The sequence below is a fragment of the Panthera pardus genome, unplaced genomic scaffold, assembly GCF_024362965.1.
Source record: "Panthera pardus isolate Hobbes unplaced genomic scaffold, ASM2436296v1 HiC_scaffold_18, whole genome shotgun sequence".
Lineage (NCBI taxonomy): Eukaryota > Metazoa > Chordata > Mammalia > Carnivora > Felidae > Panthera > Panthera pardus.
The window spans coordinates 13,663,276-13,681,137 of NW_026526743.1; the positions used below are offsets into that span (position 1 = coordinate 13,663,276).

At 52.9% G+C, this 17,862-nt stretch overlaps 2 protein-coding genes across 6 annotated transcripts; one reads left to right on the forward strand and one right to left on the reverse strand.

The window, feature by feature from the left end:
• Nucleotides 1-473: 473 nt before the first annotated feature.
• Nucleotides 474-11,164, reverse strand: TMEM91 (transmembrane protein 91). Of its 3 annotated transcripts, none has more exons than XM_019434461.2 (5): nt 11,061-11,164; nt 7,531-7,635; nt 4,131-4,369; nt 1,301-1,450; nt 474-789 (listed from the first exon to the last, which is right to left on the reverse strand). In XM_019434461.2, exons 2-5 carry the CDS (start codon nt 7,613-7,615, stop codon nt 631-633), a joined length of 633 nt encoding a protein of 210 aa, XP_019290006.1. In that variant the 5' UTR covers nt 7,616-7,635; nt 11,061-11,164; the 3' UTR covers nt 474-630. The 3 variants fall into 3 exon arrangements, with proteins under 3 accessions (XP_019290006.1, XP_019290008.1, XP_019290007.1); XM_019434463.2 differs by having other exon boundaries at nt 7,566-7,635; nt 11,061-11,159; XM_019434462.2 differs by lacking the exons at nt 7,531-7,635; nt 11,061-11,164 and adding an exon at nt 5,397-5,771.
• B9D2 (B9 domain containing 2) lies at nt 11,159-17,706 on the forward strand. 3 transcript variants are annotated; one of them, XM_053905891.1, is made up of 4 exons: nt 11,296-11,422; nt 11,909-12,000; nt 14,708-14,833; nt 17,104-17,706. In XM_053905891.1, exons 2-4 carry the CDS (start codon nt 11,913-11,915, stop codon nt 17,415-17,417), a joined length of 528 nt encoding a protein of 175 aa, XP_053761866.1. In that variant the 5' UTR covers nt 11,296-11,422; nt 11,909-11,912; the 3' UTR covers nt 17,418-17,706. The 3 variants fall into 3 exon arrangements, with proteins under 3 accessions (XP_053761864.1, XP_053761866.1, XP_019290009.1); XM_019434464.2 differs by having other exon boundaries at nt 11,297-11,486; XM_053905889.1 differs by lacking the exon at nt 11,909-12,000 and having other exon boundaries at nt 11,159-11,422.
• The last annotated feature ends 156 nt before the right edge of the window (nt 17,707-17,862 follow it).

A 17,862-nucleotide genomic window follows, 5' to 3' on the forward strand; every position in this document is an offset into this window, starting at 1 on the left:
TTCTCCAGAAGCCTGCACAGAATGAAGCCAACAGAAAAGGAGGGCCAGGAGGCTGAGAGACCAGAGCCTTCATTTCATTTCGGCCCCTGAGTCCAGTTCTGCTTCAGCTTCCTTGCCTTTTGATGCTTAAAGCAGTCTGAGCTGAGTTTCAGCCGCTTGCTGTGCAAAGAGCTGAGGGATACTGCCCTTTTCGTGGATGGCCCATTCATAGCTCCCAGGTGTGGAGAAAGCCCCATTTTGCAGACGGGAAGATGTGAGGCTCAGAGAGGTCACGTGGGTCAAGGTTACACAGCTGAGGAATAAGCACTTGGAGCCCCGCTCTCTAATGCTCTGCGGACCACCGCGCTGTGAGGAGAACACTCTGCCCCTCTGGTTTCCCCTTCTCCAGCTCCGAGTTGTCGCGGAGCACCCTGGGGACAGCCTGCCCCTTCCTGGTCTCCGCACCCCCGCACACATACACACACAGACACAGGTTTGGCTGCGAGAGTGTCTGGAGTTTAATCTCGTTGCGGCGGCCAGGAAGGAGGCGGTGGCCGCTGCCGCCGCCGCCTCATCCACCCGGATTCTCCACGTTGCCCGCCGACGCGCCCGGTGCCGGCCCCTGATTCACAGTGAGGGCCGCGCGGGCAACTAGGGCGGCTCTCGGGAGGCCAGGTAGGCGGCCAGGGTCACCAGGGCGGCCGCATATGTGCACACGCCCAGCCCGACGGCAAGGACCCCCAGCAGGAAGGCGCGGCGGGAGGCAGCCCCTGCCCCCTGGACGTCCCCCTTGGCCCAAGCCTTGTTGGTCTGTGGAGGCGTTGGGCAGCGGTGACTCAGGCATCCCCTCATCCCACCCTGCTTCCCGCAGACCCAGACCCTTCCCTGAGCCCCTCCCACGCCGGTACACCCACGCACTCATTCATAGATTCCAAAACCAGGGAGCCGCTACTGTGGTCGGGCACAGGGGAGACTGGCTGGGTAATAAAAATATACATCTATTACTCTATGCCACTGTTCTAACTCGTTGGGACCTCATGGTGAACCAGAGGGAAGAATTATTCCCATTTTACAGATGAGGCACAGGGAGGTTAAGTGGCTTGTCCAAAAGTCTTAAGAGTGCGTCAGACCTAGGATTTGAGCTCAGGTTCTGAACCACCACTCTGGGCTTTCACTCTGAAACACTCATTTAACCCTTCAATGTTCCTACGTAGATCCTTCTCTCCACCTTGGTTTCCCCCCACATATAGCACCTCTGCTTTGTTTTGAATGCACTTTTCTCTTACATCCAGCCCCCTCCCAGCCACACCCACAGACTGACCTTCTGGGCCAGGCAGAAGGCAGCGATGCCCACAGGCCAGAAACAGCAGAGCATGGAGAAGACGGCCAAGCCAAGGTGATCGTGGGGTAGGAGCGGGGAGAGAAGGCTGCCCCCATCCCAGTCCGAGTCGCTGTCACTGGATGATGCATCCTATGGGTAGGAGAGGGCCTGGGTGGGCATCTCCACCTACCTTCCCTGCCCCACTGCTCTGCTCCCCACAGCCCCCAAAGACCAATACCAGGGCCTCCCCAGAAACAGCAAGAGAGGAAAATGTTCCAGGAGATAGGCTCTGAACTTTTCTACATCCTGGATCCCTTTGAGGGGAAGCTGTGTACCCTGTTTCCAAAGAGCCCCATTCACACCCAAAGTTTTATGTTCCATTTCAAAGACCACGGGGCCACTCACAGCCCCTGAAGTGGAGATAGATTGGGGGGTGGGGGCGCCTGGATGGCTCAGTCAGTTGAGTGAGCATCTGACTCTTGATTTCAGCTCAGGTCATTATCTCGAGGTTCATGAGTTGGAACCCCACATCGGGCTCTGCGCTGATGGTGCCGAGCCTGCTCTGGATTCTCTCTCTCCCCCACTCTGCCCCTCCCATGTGTGTGCTCTCTCTCTCTCTCAAAATAAATGAATAAACTTTAAAAAGAGAGAGAGACAGCTCCAGTGACCTAAATTACTAGGACAAACCTGCCTGCTGAAAACTAGAAATTCTATATTTTAAAAAATATTTTTGTTTTTTTGTTTCTAAATTTTGCATCAAATAGCTCACACAATTTTAAGTAATTCCTATAAGGCCAAAACTGAAATTAAAATCAGCAGAGAGGTCAAATGAACTGAGGCCTCTTTTGCGCTGCGGGCATTTGCCAATCCCAGAAAAATAGCCTTTCAATCAAACTGTGAACTAGATTAAAAGTGATCTCTAACTGGTAATGACCCCAGGTGGCTGACAGAAGCAAACCAAATCTTCTCAATGGTATGTACCTTCAGCCTAGGCCACAAAATAATAGTCCTAAAAATAATGTTTCAGGGGCACCTGGCTGGCTCAGTCAGTAGAGCACACGACCCTTAATCTCAGGGGCATGAGTTCAAGACCAACGTTGGGCATGGAACCTCGTTAAAATTTAAAAGATAAATAAAAATAAAAATAATTTATCAAACATGATGACCAGCAATACATTCCAAACATAACCAGGCACATATGAAACCATAAATGAGAAGTAGCAAAAACAATAAGGTCTTCAAGGGGTGCCTGGTGGCTCAGTTGGTTAAGCCACCGACTTCGGCTCAGGTCGCGATCTTGCAGTTTGTGGGTTCGAGCCCCGTGTTGGGCTCTGTGCTGACAGCTCAGAGCCTGGAGCCTGCTTCAGATTCTGGGTCTCCCTCTCTCCATCCGTCCCCCACTCGTGTTTGGTCTCTCTCAAAAGTAAATAAACTTTAAAAATAACAATACTAATAATAATAATAAGGCCCTCAAACTTTTCAAAGAATGGAATTATCAGACACATACAATGTCAGAGTGATGCTAACTGCCACAATGTGGTTGGCCGTGTTTCCAAAAATGGCCACAGCCATCTCTCTCATCCCACATGCCCTTCTTATAGTGTGACTGATACTCTTCCCACCAAGGGGTGAGGTCTGTGTCCCCTTTCCTTGAGTCTGGGCAGGCTGTGACTCACTCATAATTGGTAGAATGTGGTGAAAGTGATGCCACATGACTTCCGAGCATAGGTCAGAAAAGGTGAGGCAGCCTCTGCCTTACCAGAGCCCTCATACTGAGGCTGAAGGCCCATAAGGACGCGGACTATGCTGAAGCTGCCATGTTGTGAGGAGGCCCAAACCAGCCTGCAAGGGGAGAGTCATTTATAAGCCCCAAGGTTAAGAGAGAGATACCCACCCAGCTCCCGGCTGCTTCAGCCATGGACTGTTTCAGCCCTAGCCGCCGGCTGACCGCAACCTCATGAAAGACCCTGAGGCAGAACCACCCAACCAAGTCCTTCCCAAATTGACCCATGGAAACCATGAGCCATAATGAGTGTTGCTGTTTTAAGCAACTAAGTTTTGAGGTGATTTCTTTCTTTTTTTTCTTTTTTTTTTTAACGTTTATTTATTTTTGAGAGAGAGAGACAGAGCATGACCAGGGGGCAGGGGCAGAGAGAGAGAGAGAATCTGAAGCAGGCTCCAGGCTCTGAGCCATTAGCACAGAGCCCGACGCAGGACTCAAACCCATGAACTTTGAGACCATGACCTGAGCCAAAGTCGGATGCTCACCCAAATGAGCTGCCCAGACGCCCCTGAGGTGATTTCTTATACAGGAATAGTAACTGGAAAACCATGTGTAACAAATAAAAGACAAGCAGGGCACCTGGCTGGCCCAGGCAGAAGAGCATGTGACTCTTGATCTCGGGGCGGTGAGTTTGAGCCCCACATTGGGTGAAGAGATTACTTAAAAATAAAATCTTGAAAAAAATATAAAAGACAAGCTTCACAGTAGATACAAGGAATAAGAAATTATACAAATTAACACATTAATTTGAAAAGAAGAGACCGGGGCCGGCACGGAAAGAGAAAGAAAATCAGAGAATAGGGGAGTCAGAAATCAGAGGGAAGACAGAGAACCAAAGACAAGGGAAGAAAGAGGAGTGACAAATCTGGAGAGAAAAGGTGAAGAAACCAGAACAGCAAAAACCATAACTAGGAATGTAGGAAGTCCACACGCAGTGGGAAGTGAGACCCCCCAGGCTGAAGGTAGGTACCCCAGCCAGCCAGGTGTTGGCCACAGCTGAGTTCGCCTCCCTCTCCCCCAGCTCCCACTAAGACCTGCTGCTCCTACCTCAAGGTCAGGGGGCCCTGGCTCCCCAAGGCCAGCGCTCACAGTGGGAAGAGGTGGTGGGAGGAGCTGCCAACCCTTCAGGGACTCTGCAAAGGCTGTCTCTCCAAAGGGAGGCCCCAGCTGGGGCTCACCAGGCTTCTGGATGGGGGGCCCACAGCCCACACCTGCCAGCAGAGGCTGTTGGAGCTCTCGAAGACTGGGGCTGTCCATGACTGGGGAGAGGCTCTGGGAAGGGTTTTCTGGAGGTAGAGGAAAGAAAAAAAAAAAAACAAAAAAAACAGTTATAACAAAGTCTCACCATCTTTCCCCTGACTCCTGACTCTGGAGAGATTCCTGGCAGAGACTATAGTTAGCTCATTGGCCATCAGACCCATTTTACAGATAGTAAAACCGAGGCCCCAAGACTAAAAGACGCTGGGCCAAGTTGTGAAGACAACTCAGGGGTCTGTTATTATTATTGGGCAAGATATTATTATTGGGCAAAGATAATGTCCAAATAATATTATTGGACATTCAGTTCTGGGATTCTGTCTCCTCAGGCAAAAGCCACATACCTGTTGCACACTTATTCCAAACCGTGTCTTACACATTTACTTGCCCCATGAACTACACATCCCCTGCACCTGCAAGTCTGCACACTGAATACCCCAAACCCTTGCCACACATATTCATCCACTCCAGCCCAACCCCCACCTCCACCTGCTGGCATTCATCTCCCTGATGGCTCCTTGTATACTTGCCCTGAACAACATCAGCTCCCATTAAACACTCCTCTGGAGCCCCCAACCTGCTTACACACTCATCCCAAATGATTCCTCGCACACTCCTAGTGGCCCTAGCATCAGATCCCCCATTTGCACACGTACGCACAGGCTTCCCACGCATGCATCCCAGACACTCTCCATTGTTCCCATCACTCACTTCCCTTGCACACCTGCCCCAAACACCCGGTCCAAGCACCCCTCCCCTACTCCAACCACATCCACGGCCCTACACAATTGCCTGCACACTCATCAGCTCCCCCACACCTCCTGTTTTACCAGAATCCACCTTTGCACAACTCCCCCATAACAGCCCCAACCCACCACCCTCATACACATTCAACCTCAAGGAATAATGCCACTCCACCATCCCCCCTGAGGGCCCAAGCCTCCCGCCCTCACCAAACCTGGCTGGAGCCGATTTCCTCTCCAACGTTTGCCTCCCCATCCCCAACACTAGGACCCAGGGGAGGAGCAGTGCCGCCCACCTGTGCCCCTCACTCACCGCCCACGGCCATATGTTGGGACCTCCTGGGCCCCTGCACCGACACCCGCCCGGACCCTGCGGCCCGCAAGTGACTGAACTCAGCGAGCCCCGCGCTCCCTGGGATCTGGGCCTGGGGGGTGCGGGTTCTGCGCGTTCCTCTGGGCTCCCCCTCGGAGCCCCTGGCCCGCAGCGCGCGGGGGCGGGGATGGGGGCGGGGCGGCGGGCGGGCTCCCGGCTCCGCCCTCCGCCGCGGCCCGGGAGGGGGCCTTGAAGGCCGACGTCAGCGCCCAGCACGGAAACCCTGCCACCCGGGGTGTGTGGGAGCAAGCGGGGGGCTCCAAGGACGGTGGGCCCCGACCCCCCCTCGCCCAGGCCCAAGCGCTGCGGGACGGAGGAGGGGGCGCCCCCGATTCTCCAGGGCCCTTCTGGCTCGGCCCGCCTCCACCCGCCCCGCCACTCTCCTTGCCCAATAATAATAACAGCAACAGCGGCTAACTGTGTGCACTGCTCTCAGTGCTGTGCATGGACGCATAGACATTTATTCCTCGCAAGGATTGAAGAGACACTGTCATTTACTGTCCTGTTGTAGGCAGGAGGAAACAGGCGCAGAGAGGTTGGGTTCTTGACTATGAGCCTGACGCTAGTTCACTGAGTGCGGTCTAAGCCCGGACCCCTGGCCGGTGGGTTAGGGGATTTACAATCACGGTGGCTTTGACTCCTCTCGGCAGCTCTATTTCTATCCAAAGTTTTACAGATAAAGAGACTGAGGGTCAGAGGTGTGTGCTCACTTGGCCGAGGTAAACAGCTGGAGCCAGGACCGCAGATTTGTACCCCAGGGCTGTTTTCCTTGCTGGCCCAAGGGAAGGGGAGGAAATAGGGCAAAAGGGTACGGTGGGAGCTTCCACGCAAAGGAGGCGGAGGTGGGAGAGGGCCAGGAATGGGGTGATGTGCTGGTTATCAGGTGGCGCAAGTGGTGGTTACCCGTCCGTGTTTGGACCCACACAGACCCGAGTTACTTTCCAGGCTCTTCAGGGCACCTGCTCTGTGTCCTCGGTACAATGGCATCATCTCTCGGAACCGTCATGTTTTCACCTGTGAAATGGGCTAAACACTCCTTGCCTTTTAGACGTGATAACATCCGTAAAGCACTTAGATCAGGCGCGATACCCAGCGTCCACCATTTACCCAAAGCCGGGCAATATAGGCACTCTGAGTGTGTTTGATGATGTTTAGGAGTATTATCATCAACTTCCGGCTCCCATCAGTCTCGGTAAGGGACACTCCTCACCCCGGAGGACTCTCTCCCTCATGGAGTCCACCCAGCTTGCGCTGGCTTCCTCTGCCCAGAAGCCCTCCTTATCACTAGGCCCAGTCAAACTGGACGATTCCCCTCTTGATGCGGGGCTGGCCAGATTTCCCTCGCTCCAGGGCTCCAGGGCTCCGTGCCAAGAGTCCAGACGCTGGAGTTGGCACGGGCCCCACTCCCAGGGAGAGCAGATGGTGTCTGCAAGTGCAACTTGGCGCAGGCAGAGTTTCTGGCAGACGACAGGCAGGGGAGGGAAGAGAGGGACCTGCAGCAGGACTGTGTTATCTGGGAGAGATAACCTGCTACTATCTCCTTAACCCGGCTCTGGTGGTTTTTTTCACGCAGCTAATCACTATGAAACATATGATGTCTTTCTATCCTTTGTAGTTTGACTCCTCCCACATCGGTATCCACTCCAGGAGCCGGGATTCGATCCCTTTTGTTCACCGCTGTGCCTCAGGGCCTAGAACAGTGCCTGGCACAAAGTAGCCCTTCAGTACGTATTTGTGGGGACGGGGGCATGAATACTCACAAGCCTGTTGACTTTTTTTTTTTTTTTTTTAAGTTTATGGAGAGTGGGGGGAGGGGCAGAGAGAGAGGGAAAGAGAGAGAGAATCCCAAGCAGGCTCTGTGTCTGACGGCAACTGACTCTTGATTTCTGCTCGGGTCACCATCTTGGGGCTCCTGGGTTCCGCACCGACAGTGTGGAGCCCGCTCGGGATTCTCTCTCTCTCTCCCTCTCTTTCTGCCCCTCCCCCACTCTATCTCTTACAATAAAATAAAATAAGATAAAATAAAATAAAATAAAATAATAAAATAAAACTGAAAAAAAAAAAATAGAATTACCAGAGGAGCCAGCATTTCTACTCCTGTGTACGTACCCCCGAAGAACTGAAAGCAGGGTCTTGAAGAAGTATTTGTAACGCTTCATAGCAGTGTTATTCGCCACATCTGGAAGATGAAATCACACCAGTGTCCATCAGTAGAGGACTGGGTGAAGAAAATGTGGTATATTTTCTCACAGTCGGTGAGTTCGAGCCCCGCCTCAGGCTCTGTGCTGACAGCCTGGAGCTTGCTTCAGATTCTGGGTCTCCCTCTCTCTCTGCCCCTCCCCCGCTCGTGCTCTGTCTCTCTGCGTCTCTCAAAAATGAATAAAGGTTAAAGAAATTAATCTAAAAACAAAAAGGATACGTGAAATAGTCCATTTCAAAAGTAACAACGCGAAGACCCATCAATAATAGCGAACATTCACAGTGCTTCCTATTTTCCAGCACTGTCCTAAATTCATTAGACATTTGTACTAATTACCTATGGCTGCATAACACATCATTCCCCAACACCTGGTGGCTTCAAACAAACATTTATCAGCTAACATCGTCTCTGTTGGTCAGGAATCTGGCAATGGCTTGGCTGGGTGGTTATGACTCCAGGTGTCTCATGAAGTTCCAGTCAGCATGCTGGCCAGAGCTATAGTCATCTGAAGATCTAACCGGGGTTGGAAGATCTGCTTCCAACACGGATCACGCACGTGGTGTTGGCTGCCGGCAAGAGGCTTTAGTTCTTCTCCACATCGGTCTCTCCAATGGCTGCTTCTCTGCCATCACGACATGGTGGTGGCCGACCTCCCCATCGGAGCCATCCGAGAGAAAGAGCAAGGAGGAAGACTCAACGCCTTTTATGACCTAGTCTCGGAAGTCACACAGCAACACTTCGGCCATATTCTATTGGCTACGAGGAAGTTTTGAGTGAAGCTCAGACTCAAGGGGAGAGGAACTGGTTTCCACGTAATTGAAAGAAGGTATATCGGGGCACCTGGTGGCTCAGTCGATTGAGTGCCCAACTCTTGATTTTGGCCTAGGTCATGATCCCAGGGTCTTGGGATCAAGCCCCGTGTGGGACTCCATGCTGGGCATGGAGCCTGCTTAGGATTCTCTCTCCCTCTCTCTCTGAGCCTCCCCGCCCCCATGCTTGCTCATTCTCTCTCTCTCAAAAAATTAGTTATTAAAAAATAAATTTAAAAAATAAAAGAAAAGAAAGAAAGAAGGCACATCCCAGAATCTGTGGCTAGGGGTGCCTGCTGGCTCATCCTGAAGAGCATGTGAGTCTTGATCTCAGGGTCGTGAGTTCGAGCCCCACTGTCAGGCATAGAGCTTACTAAAAAAAATTAAAAATTAAAAAAAAATAATAATAAATAAATAAAATTAATTGTGGGCATATTTTATTTTTTAAGTTTTTAAACTTATTTGTTTTGAGAGTGAGTGAGCACGTACAAGTAAGAGAGAGAATACCAAGCAGGCTCCACACTTAGCACAGAGCTGGGCTTGGGGCTGGATCCCCCAACTGTGAGATCATGACCTGAGCCGAAATCAAGACTCGGTCACTTAACTGACTGAGCCACCCGAGGGCTCCAGTGTGAGCATATTTTATTTTATTTTATTTTTTTAATTTTTTTTTTCAACGTTTTTTATTTATTTTTGGGACAGAGAGAGACAGAGCATGAACGGGGGAGGGGCAGAGAGAGAGGGAGACACAGAATCGGAAACAGGCTCCAGGCTCCGAGCCATCAGCCCAGAGCCTGACGCGGGGCTCGAACTCACGGACCGCGAGATCGTGACCTGGCTGAAGTCGGACGCTTAACCGACTGCGCCACCCAGGCGCCCCAAGTGTGAGCATATTTTAAAACAACTTCATATATTAACTCATCAGGTCCTGACAACAGTCCAACAAGATGGGACCTATCATTCATCCTCACATTACAGAAAAGAAAAGCAAGATACAGAGAGGCTAGAAGTCACACAGAAGGTGAAGAGCTGAGACTTACATCTAGGTAGTTGACCTGGAACCATTTTCTTAATCACTAATATCAACCAGTAGGGAGAAAACCAGTAAAAAAAAAAAAAAATTAAGGAGCACTGACAGGATTGGACTGGTTGGATGTGGGAAGTTTTGTTTTGTTTTAGTTTTTAATGCTTCTTTATTTTTAAGACAGACAGAGCATGAGCAAGGAAGGGGCAGAGAGAGAGGGAGACACAGAATCCGAAGCAGGCTCCAGGCTCTGAGCTGTCAGCACAGAGCCCTACGCGATGCAGGGCTCGAACCCACAGTCGGGGAGATGGTGACCTGAGCTGAAGTCAGGTGCGCTGTTAGTGATGGAGTCTTGGATGATACCCAGGCACAACCTCCATATGCCCTTGAATACTGAAAGACGTGTATCCAAGAAAGGAAGGACAGCAGAGAGGTTAATAACATCAAGTTTAGGGGCAGAGTTAGAACTACAGTCAATGTGATTTAAGGCAAATGATTTTGCCCCAATTTTTTCATCTTAAACAAAGCTGATATTAACTGCCCTGTGGGATGTCTCAGGATTAAACAAAATCATGCAATCAAAACGATCAGTTTATAGGGTCTGGCATAGAAAATACACTCAATAGGGGCCCCTGGGTGGCTCAGTCGGTTGAGTGTCCGACTTCGGCTCAGGTCATGATCTCGCGGTCCGTGAGTTCGAGCCCCGCGTCGGGCTCTGGGCTGATGGCTCAGAGCCTGGAGCCTGCTTCCGATTCTGTGTCTCCCTCTCTCTCTGCCCCTCCCCCGTTCATGCTCTGTCTCTCTCTGTCTCAAAAATAAATAAAAGAACGTTAAAAAAATTAAAAAAAAAAAAGAAAATACACTCAATAAATGGTAGCTTTCAAATATACCTATTAGTGAAATGTAATCCTATTGAATTATTTTCTGTATATTAATACTATTCTATTCGAATGTTGCCCCCTCCCTATAATTTTGACTTCGGGATGCTCACTTGTGTAGCCTCATTTTGGGAAAAGTCGAAAAATGAATTTCCTTTGGACTCCTGGTCTGGCCTAGAGGAATTGGGACGAGGGTTCAAGTGGAGTTTGAGGGTGAAGGCACACTGCTCACGAAATCAGAGTATGTCGGTGCGTCGGACTCGGTCCTTCTACTTATACCCATTACACAGATGCGATAACAGACCTGGAGACCTGCAGGGGCACATGACCAGTTGCTGGCAGACTCCAGCCTTCAAGAACCAGATTTTCTGCAGAAAAAAGAGGCCTCAGTTCCTCATTTCTCATCCCCTTTCCCCCACGCTCCCCCTTCTTACTCAGAATCAGCACTAACAGTATTTCCGAGAAGGAAGTTGGATTTATCAGTCCGTGAGGAGCCACAGGAAACCCCCCAAAAAGGAAGGAAAACCCCTCTCCCCAACTTGAGTTTCTCGGAAGGAGGAAGAATGTTTTTCATAAAGACAGGGGGATGCAGGCAGTGACCTTGAGGGAGATTCCCCTTTGGTCCTGGCTGGGAGAGAGCGTTCGAGGAGGCAGGCAGCGTGGATGGAATCGCTTATTTTGTGAGGAAGGTACCTGGCAGAAACAGTTGGCGCGCAAATTTCCTCAGCCACACTCAAGATGGCAGCTGCCCGACCACGCCCCAAATGGCGGAACCTTGAGTGTGCGGAGAGACGCTTTTCCCAAAATGGAGAGGGGGAGAGAAAACGTCCATCACATATTAGCCCCGCCCCGAAGACTGCTAGGGCCAATTAGCGACCCGCAGGGCGGGTGCAAGACTAGGGGAGGAGGCTGCTGTTGCCCCAGCAACAACCAGGGAGCCCGAAGGCGGGCGCAGCTTCGGAGGGATCAGCTCCTCAGGTCTCTCGCTGCCGGGAAGGTCCTGGGAGAGGCGCGAGCCAAGCCTAGGAAGTCAGCATCCGCGGAGAGAGGGACAGGTCAGGCCCATGAACTGCAATCCCCGCTGTCTCTTGGCCCGACCTAACCGTTAGGTGTTCTGAGGTAGGAATAACGCATGCCCGGGCTTAGGGGCGGGGCTAAGGCGGCCCTGCACTTAAAAGGCCTGCGCCTTTTGGCGCTTGCGGGATTCCGACGTGAAGAGGCGGGGCTTTGTGCCTGTGGGCGGGGCCATGGGCCTTCGGGGCGGGGCTTTCCGCTGCGCTGAGTTTAAGGAAGAGGTTATTTTAGAAGCGGGTAGAGAGATGCCAGCTTCTCCCTCAGCTCTCACCTCACCCCCCGTCATTTTTCCCGGGCTGTCCTGGAGGGGCGGCCAGGCTCATGGTTAAGGCGGCAGCCTCAGTAGTTTGACGAAACTAGCCTGGAATCCTACTGCCCCTTATTTGGTAGGCCTCAGTTTCCCCATCTGTCGAGTGGACATAATAGAACACTTACTTCACAGGGCTGTGATTACATTTTTCCCTCAGGGCCATGGCTGAGGTGCACGTGATCGGGCAGATCATGGGGGCCACCGGGTTCTCGGAAAGTAGCCTCTTCTGCAAGTGGGGCATCCACACAGGTATTCTGGGGCCTGGTTCATTTCCCCACCCAGACCTCCAAGCCCAGAGTTTCTACCCCCCTTCCTTGACTCCCTCGCCTAGTCCCCGATCCTCCTCTTCCATTGGCTCTCAGGACTCCTAGCCATGACCACACTCTGACAATGTGAATCTCACACTCCTTCCTTGTTCTTCCCATCTCATATCTGTGGGAGCTCTGGCTCCCCTTCTCTGAACACAAAGCCCCTGAGGATATGGGACTACAGGCTAGATTCCCCCCCACCCCACCCACACAGACACACTCCCAATCCTCAAAACACTAGACAGCCTATCCCCACTGGACTTCATTCACTGTCTTGGGGGGTGGGGGGCCTGGGTCCCCCTCCCATCTCCATTCGTTGCTTAACAGTCTCCATGTATTAAATTCTTACTGTAAAATGGGTTTCCATCCCAGATTTACAGAGAAGAGGCCACCCTACTGTATTCATAATTCTCTGTGAGAATTTAAGAACCCTTTCTATCAGTCATTCAGGTTCATCCACACAGGTGCAGGAGAGACTTTGGAAGCCCCAGTTTTCCCCATCAGAGACAGCATAGCATCAAGGGTAGGGCCATAGGCTGCCGGATCTGGGCTCAAATGCTAAGTCCCTCACCTATTGAGTGGTGGCCTTTGGACTTGACCTCTCTAGGCCTCAGTCTCCTTGTCTTAAAAGGAAGCTAATAGCAGCTAAGAGGCAGCAGAGTGTTAAGAGTGGACTGCCTGAGTTCAAAACCACATATTAATTACGTGACCTTGGGCACTTGTCTTTGCCTTGATTTCCCTGTCTGTACAATGGGAATAATAGCAATACTTAACTTGTTGTAAGGACTAAATGAATATCAACCAGCACTGAGAAGAGGGCCTGACCCAGTAAGCATTTGCCTCACTTGTGTAGAAACTGGTTGGGGTTCTGTTAGTAAAGCCTTGGGTGTGTTGCCCAGCACAGATAAATGCTCATGAAATAGCGTGGCTATTGCCGCCTTCATCTCTGGAGGTCCTGGGTCCTTTGCGATTTCCCTAGTGGGTAGAGTGGTGGCTGAGATCCCCCAGGGAAATTGGGGTCCTCCAGCTGAGCAGATGAGAGGCAGACCCTGGAGTCAGACTTGGTTTCCAGTCTGGACCCCACCACTCACCTGCTCTGTGACCCTGGCCAGGTGCTAACTGCACCCCCCCCTCCCCGTCCCCCACTTGGAGCCTCATTTTCCTCATTTGTAAAGTGGAAGGGTGGGAATATTTGTCTTTCATAGGGGTGTTGGGAAATCTCGTAAGTGAAGAACCTGACTCAAGGCCTGGTACTTTCCTCATCTGGCCCAGAAGGAAGAGATCACCAACATGATTTTTATTATTTCAGGGGGCTCTTGGTGGTGGTGGTGGGGGGGGAGTTAATCCAGCAGAGAGCTCAGGGGCAGCCAGATAAAGGGCTTGGGCCCTGCAGTCAGAGCACAGTTTGAGTCCAGCGCCACCATGGGACATTGGTAAACTGCGTTCCTGCTGTGCCCAGCATGGACGACAGTGCTTGGCCCACAGCAGGTGTTCAATAAGTGTTTCGGGGGACTAAATGGCCAAGTGACTTTCCTTCTCCTTTCTTTACCTATAAAATGGGGATTATATCAGCACCCACTTCCTAGGAGCCCTTACTTGTCCAACAAACATGTATTGAGCACCTTCTGTGTACAAAGATCCTGAGTTTGAAGTCCTGGGGACCCAGCAGTATACAAGAGACAGACATGCTCTCCTAGGGCTCCCAGTAGAGGAGACAGGAAATAAAAGAGCAGGTAAGGAAATGAGCAGAGTGGTTACTGACAGTGGTAGGTACCAGAAGAAATGAGAGGAGATGATGAGACAGGGACTCGTGTTTGGATAGGAGGGTGAGGGAGCACCCCTCTGGGAAAGTGGCACTGGAGCCTATCCCTGAAGGATGAGGAAAAGCCACGTAAGGGCAAATCCAGAAGCAGAGCTTTCTGGGCAGAGTCAACAGCCAGTGCAAAGGCCCCGGGGGTGGGGGGAAGAGAACAGAAATGGGGGCAGTGAGGCTAGAGGGTGGTGACAGGAGAGTGGTCGGAGAGGAGTTCAGGAAGGGAGCATAGGCCAGGCCATGGAGGGCCTTGTGGGCTACAGAGGAGAGTCTAAACTAGGGGGTGGGGAGGGGATTTAGAGCCCTAGAGGGCAGATTAAGTGAATTGATTTCAGCACAGCCTCTGGCACTCAGGAAGCAGTGCATTTTTGCTATTCTTTTCACCCTCGGGAGGATTGCTGTTATTATGCACCTTTCACCCTGTGCTGGTGCTCTTGAAGGGACATCCTTGGCCCCATCTTTGTCCTTGGACTAGGCCTCTAAACATGGGGTGAAGAGTCAGAAAATGATATCCAACACTTACCCAGCACTCACTCTGCCCCCCTGACACTGTGCTGAGGGCTTTCTGTGTATTAGCTCGTTTAATCTTTTCAGAAAACTCTGAGGGATATGTCAGGAGGACACCCATCTTACAGAAGGGGAGACCGAGGCAGAGGAAGGTAACTCGCCCAAGGTTGCACAGGCAGGGAGAAGTAGTACCAGGATTTGAACCCAGACATTTGGCTCTAGAGTCCACACTTTGTAACCCCTGACCCCCTAAAGCCAGGGAGAAACAGGTTCCTCCAGCCACAATGGCCTCCCCTTCCTGATGTCTGCTTCCTACCCCTCCCTGCAGGGGCAGCGTGGAAGCTCCTGTCGGGCATACGGGAGGGCCAAACACAGGTGGACACCCCCCAAGTAGGGGACATGGCCTACTGGTCCCACCCCATCGACCTGCACTTCGCCACCAAAGGCCTCCAAGGTGGGTTCCCGGCCTGGGCCCCAGGCTGCCCTCTGGGGCCCTTTCCTGGCCAGGCCTGGTCGCAGAGAGGCTCTCTGCAGGCTGGCTCTAGGTGTGCAAGACTAGGCCGGCCAGGGCTGCAGGGGGTGAGGGGAAGGTGGGGACCAGGGGGAGAGGGGAGGTGGCTTTCGAAGAGACAAACAGGAGGCTTCAATCAGGAGGAAGCTGGGAGGGGGTGATGAGGGAGAGAGGGCTGGTAGCTGTTTCTGCAGTCCTGGCTCCCCAGCTGCTCACAGGGGAAGCGAGTATGCGGGGGAGGAAGGGTATCAGAAAGCCTTTTCTCGTGGAAAATTTAGATCACTGGAGAGGAGTGGATTCTAGGAAACAGCCTAAGTCAACATGACATGTGTTTCAACAATACAAATAATATTTACTGAGCGTCTGCCCTGCGCCCAGCCTGTGTTGGGCGATGCCAGGGAAATGTTGGTGATTGAGACAGCCCCCCAGCCCTGTCCTCATCGGATTCACCATCTCTTGTGGGGGGAGACAGAGCTGTCCCAGATAGTGGCATCCCAGAGTGGGCAGGACTGGAATGGGGGATCCTAGAGGGTAGGGGAGCCCAGAGGAGAAGCCTGACTGCGAGGGAATTCAGGGAGAGCTTCCTGGAGGAGGGGGTGTTTGAGCTTTGCTGTGAAGGGCTAGTAGGAGCTTGTACGGCAGAGGGATGGAAGAAGGTTCTAGGCAGAGAGCTGCGTATGAAAGGCCCAAAGGGGAAAGTGAGCCAGGGGCCTTTGGAGGATCGAGGGTAAACAGGAGAAGGGCCAGGGGTGAGGTGGCAGGGGACAGGGGACAGGCCGTGGAGCTGAGGCCATCTCCAGAAGGTGCTCGGGAGCCGTAGCCCGTGACAGACATGTCAGATTTCAATTTTAAAAGATTCTTCTGGCTGCCTGTGGCTGATGGGCCGGAGTATGAGGCAGGCGACTGTCCTTCAGTTCTGCAGACCCCACATCCTCCAGTATGGTCACCATCTTTGCCTCCTCTTTCCTCAACCCCCACTCTGCCCACCCAGAAATCCCTTTGGCTCTACCTTTGGAATGTATCCTAAATCCCCCCCACTTCTCTCTCTGGTCTCTTGGTCTGTCCATCCTCACCTTTCACCTGGATATTACAGTAGCCTCTTCCCTGTGCTCCATAGTCTGTTCCCCTCTGAACACCCAAGTTGGGTCATATTCTTGTCTCTACACAGAACCCCCTCCCCCCCCATGGTCCCCATCTTACTCGGTAAAAGCCAAAGATTTATCCTGGATCATAGTCAATTTGAGACAATCTGGTCTGTCACCTCCTGTCCCTCTGTCCCTCTCTCAGTCCAGCCTCACTGGCGCCACCAGCCAGCTCCCACCTCAGGGCCTTTGCACACACTGTTCCCTCTCCTGGGGGCGTGCTTCCCCAGATGTCCATCCACATGGCTAGCTCCGTTCCCTCAAGCATTCGCTCAACCGTCACCTTCTCGGAAAAGCTTCTCTTGATCACCCACTTTCTAAAACTCCATCCCCACCCCCACCATACCCAGCTTTATTTTTCTCCAGAGCAGTTATCACCATCTGACATACCCTGTAATTTGCTTATTTACTACATTCGTTGTCTAGGATGTCAGGAATTTTTGTCTGCTCTGTTCACCACTGTGTCCCCAGCTTCTAGAATAGGGCCTAGCGCAGGCGGCGGTGGGGGGGGGGGGGCGCAGAAAGGAGGGTGAAATGGGGCCAGGTCTCCAAGGGCTTTTGCCTACCGGGTTGAGGAGCTGAACTGTGTTCTAAGGACATTGAGAAACCTATGGATGTGGGAGAAAGATGCTTCCAGCTGCCAGGTCGGAAGGTGCATTGGAGGGGCAGGAAGGAACGCCCTGGGCCCAGAGAGCACAGAGTGGGCTGTGGGGAGGGAAGGAGGTGTCCCGGACAAGGCCCAAGGCGTTCACCTGGGGACCGGACTGCCCTGAAATGGGGGCACAGAAGAGGAGGCCACAGGAAGGGATGTCCGCAGAGGCCAGATCCAGAGGGCCTGGGGCGTTGAGGTTGGAATTGATAGTGAGGGCACTGGGGAGCCAGGGAGGGGTTTTCAGCAGGGGAGGGAAGTAGATTCAGAAAGATTCCTTTGGCTGCCTTGTGAATGGGAGAGAAGGCTGGGGCAGAAACCCAGCGGGGAGGGGACTGGACCAGTGGGGATCAAGGAGATGGGGATCCAGGAGGGGGAGACGGAGCTCCACCATCGCTCCTTTCCTCCCTCCCGTCCTGCAGGCTGGCCCCGACTCCATCTCCAGGTGTGGTCGCAGGACAGCTTCGGCCGCTGCCAGCTCGCAGGCTACGGTTTTTGCCACGTGCCCAGCAGTCCAGGCACCCACCAGCTGGACTGCCCCACATGGCGGCCCCTGGGCAGCTGGCGGGAGCAGCTGGCGCGGGCCTTTGTGGGCGGCGGCCCTCAGCTGCTGCACGGGGACGCCATCTACAGTGGGGCCGACCGCTATCGCCTGCACACGGCCGCCGGTGGCACTGTGCACCTTGAGCTGGGCCTGCTGCTGCGCCACTTCGACCGCTATGGTGTGGAATGCTGACCCTGCCCCAGCCGCCACTCGCAGGCCCTTATCCACACCCGGCTACCTATGGAGGGGCAGGATGGCCCGGTGGTCAGAAGCGTGGGTGGGTCCGGAGACTGTCAGATCTGACCCCAGCCAAGGCAGGCCATGGCTTCTGTCCTGGCCAGCACCTCAAGCCCAGTGGCTGCCCCTCTCAGGTCCAGTTTCCCCATCTGTAAAATGGGGGCAGTTAAGTGTGTGAGGTCGCAGGGTGTTGGGTGAGAAGAGACTGCGCACCGAAGTGCTCAATAAAGGAGCAGTTCTTACAGGTGTGGGTGCCTTCCTGACTTCATCTGTCAGAGGTCTTGTGCCCTCCTGTCCTCCCACTGACACCCTCCTTCAGGTCCCCACCTTCTGACAGACCCACTTCCCCCATCTTGTGCCTCAACCTCTGCCTCCTCCCCACTCTGGGGACCCCTCTTGT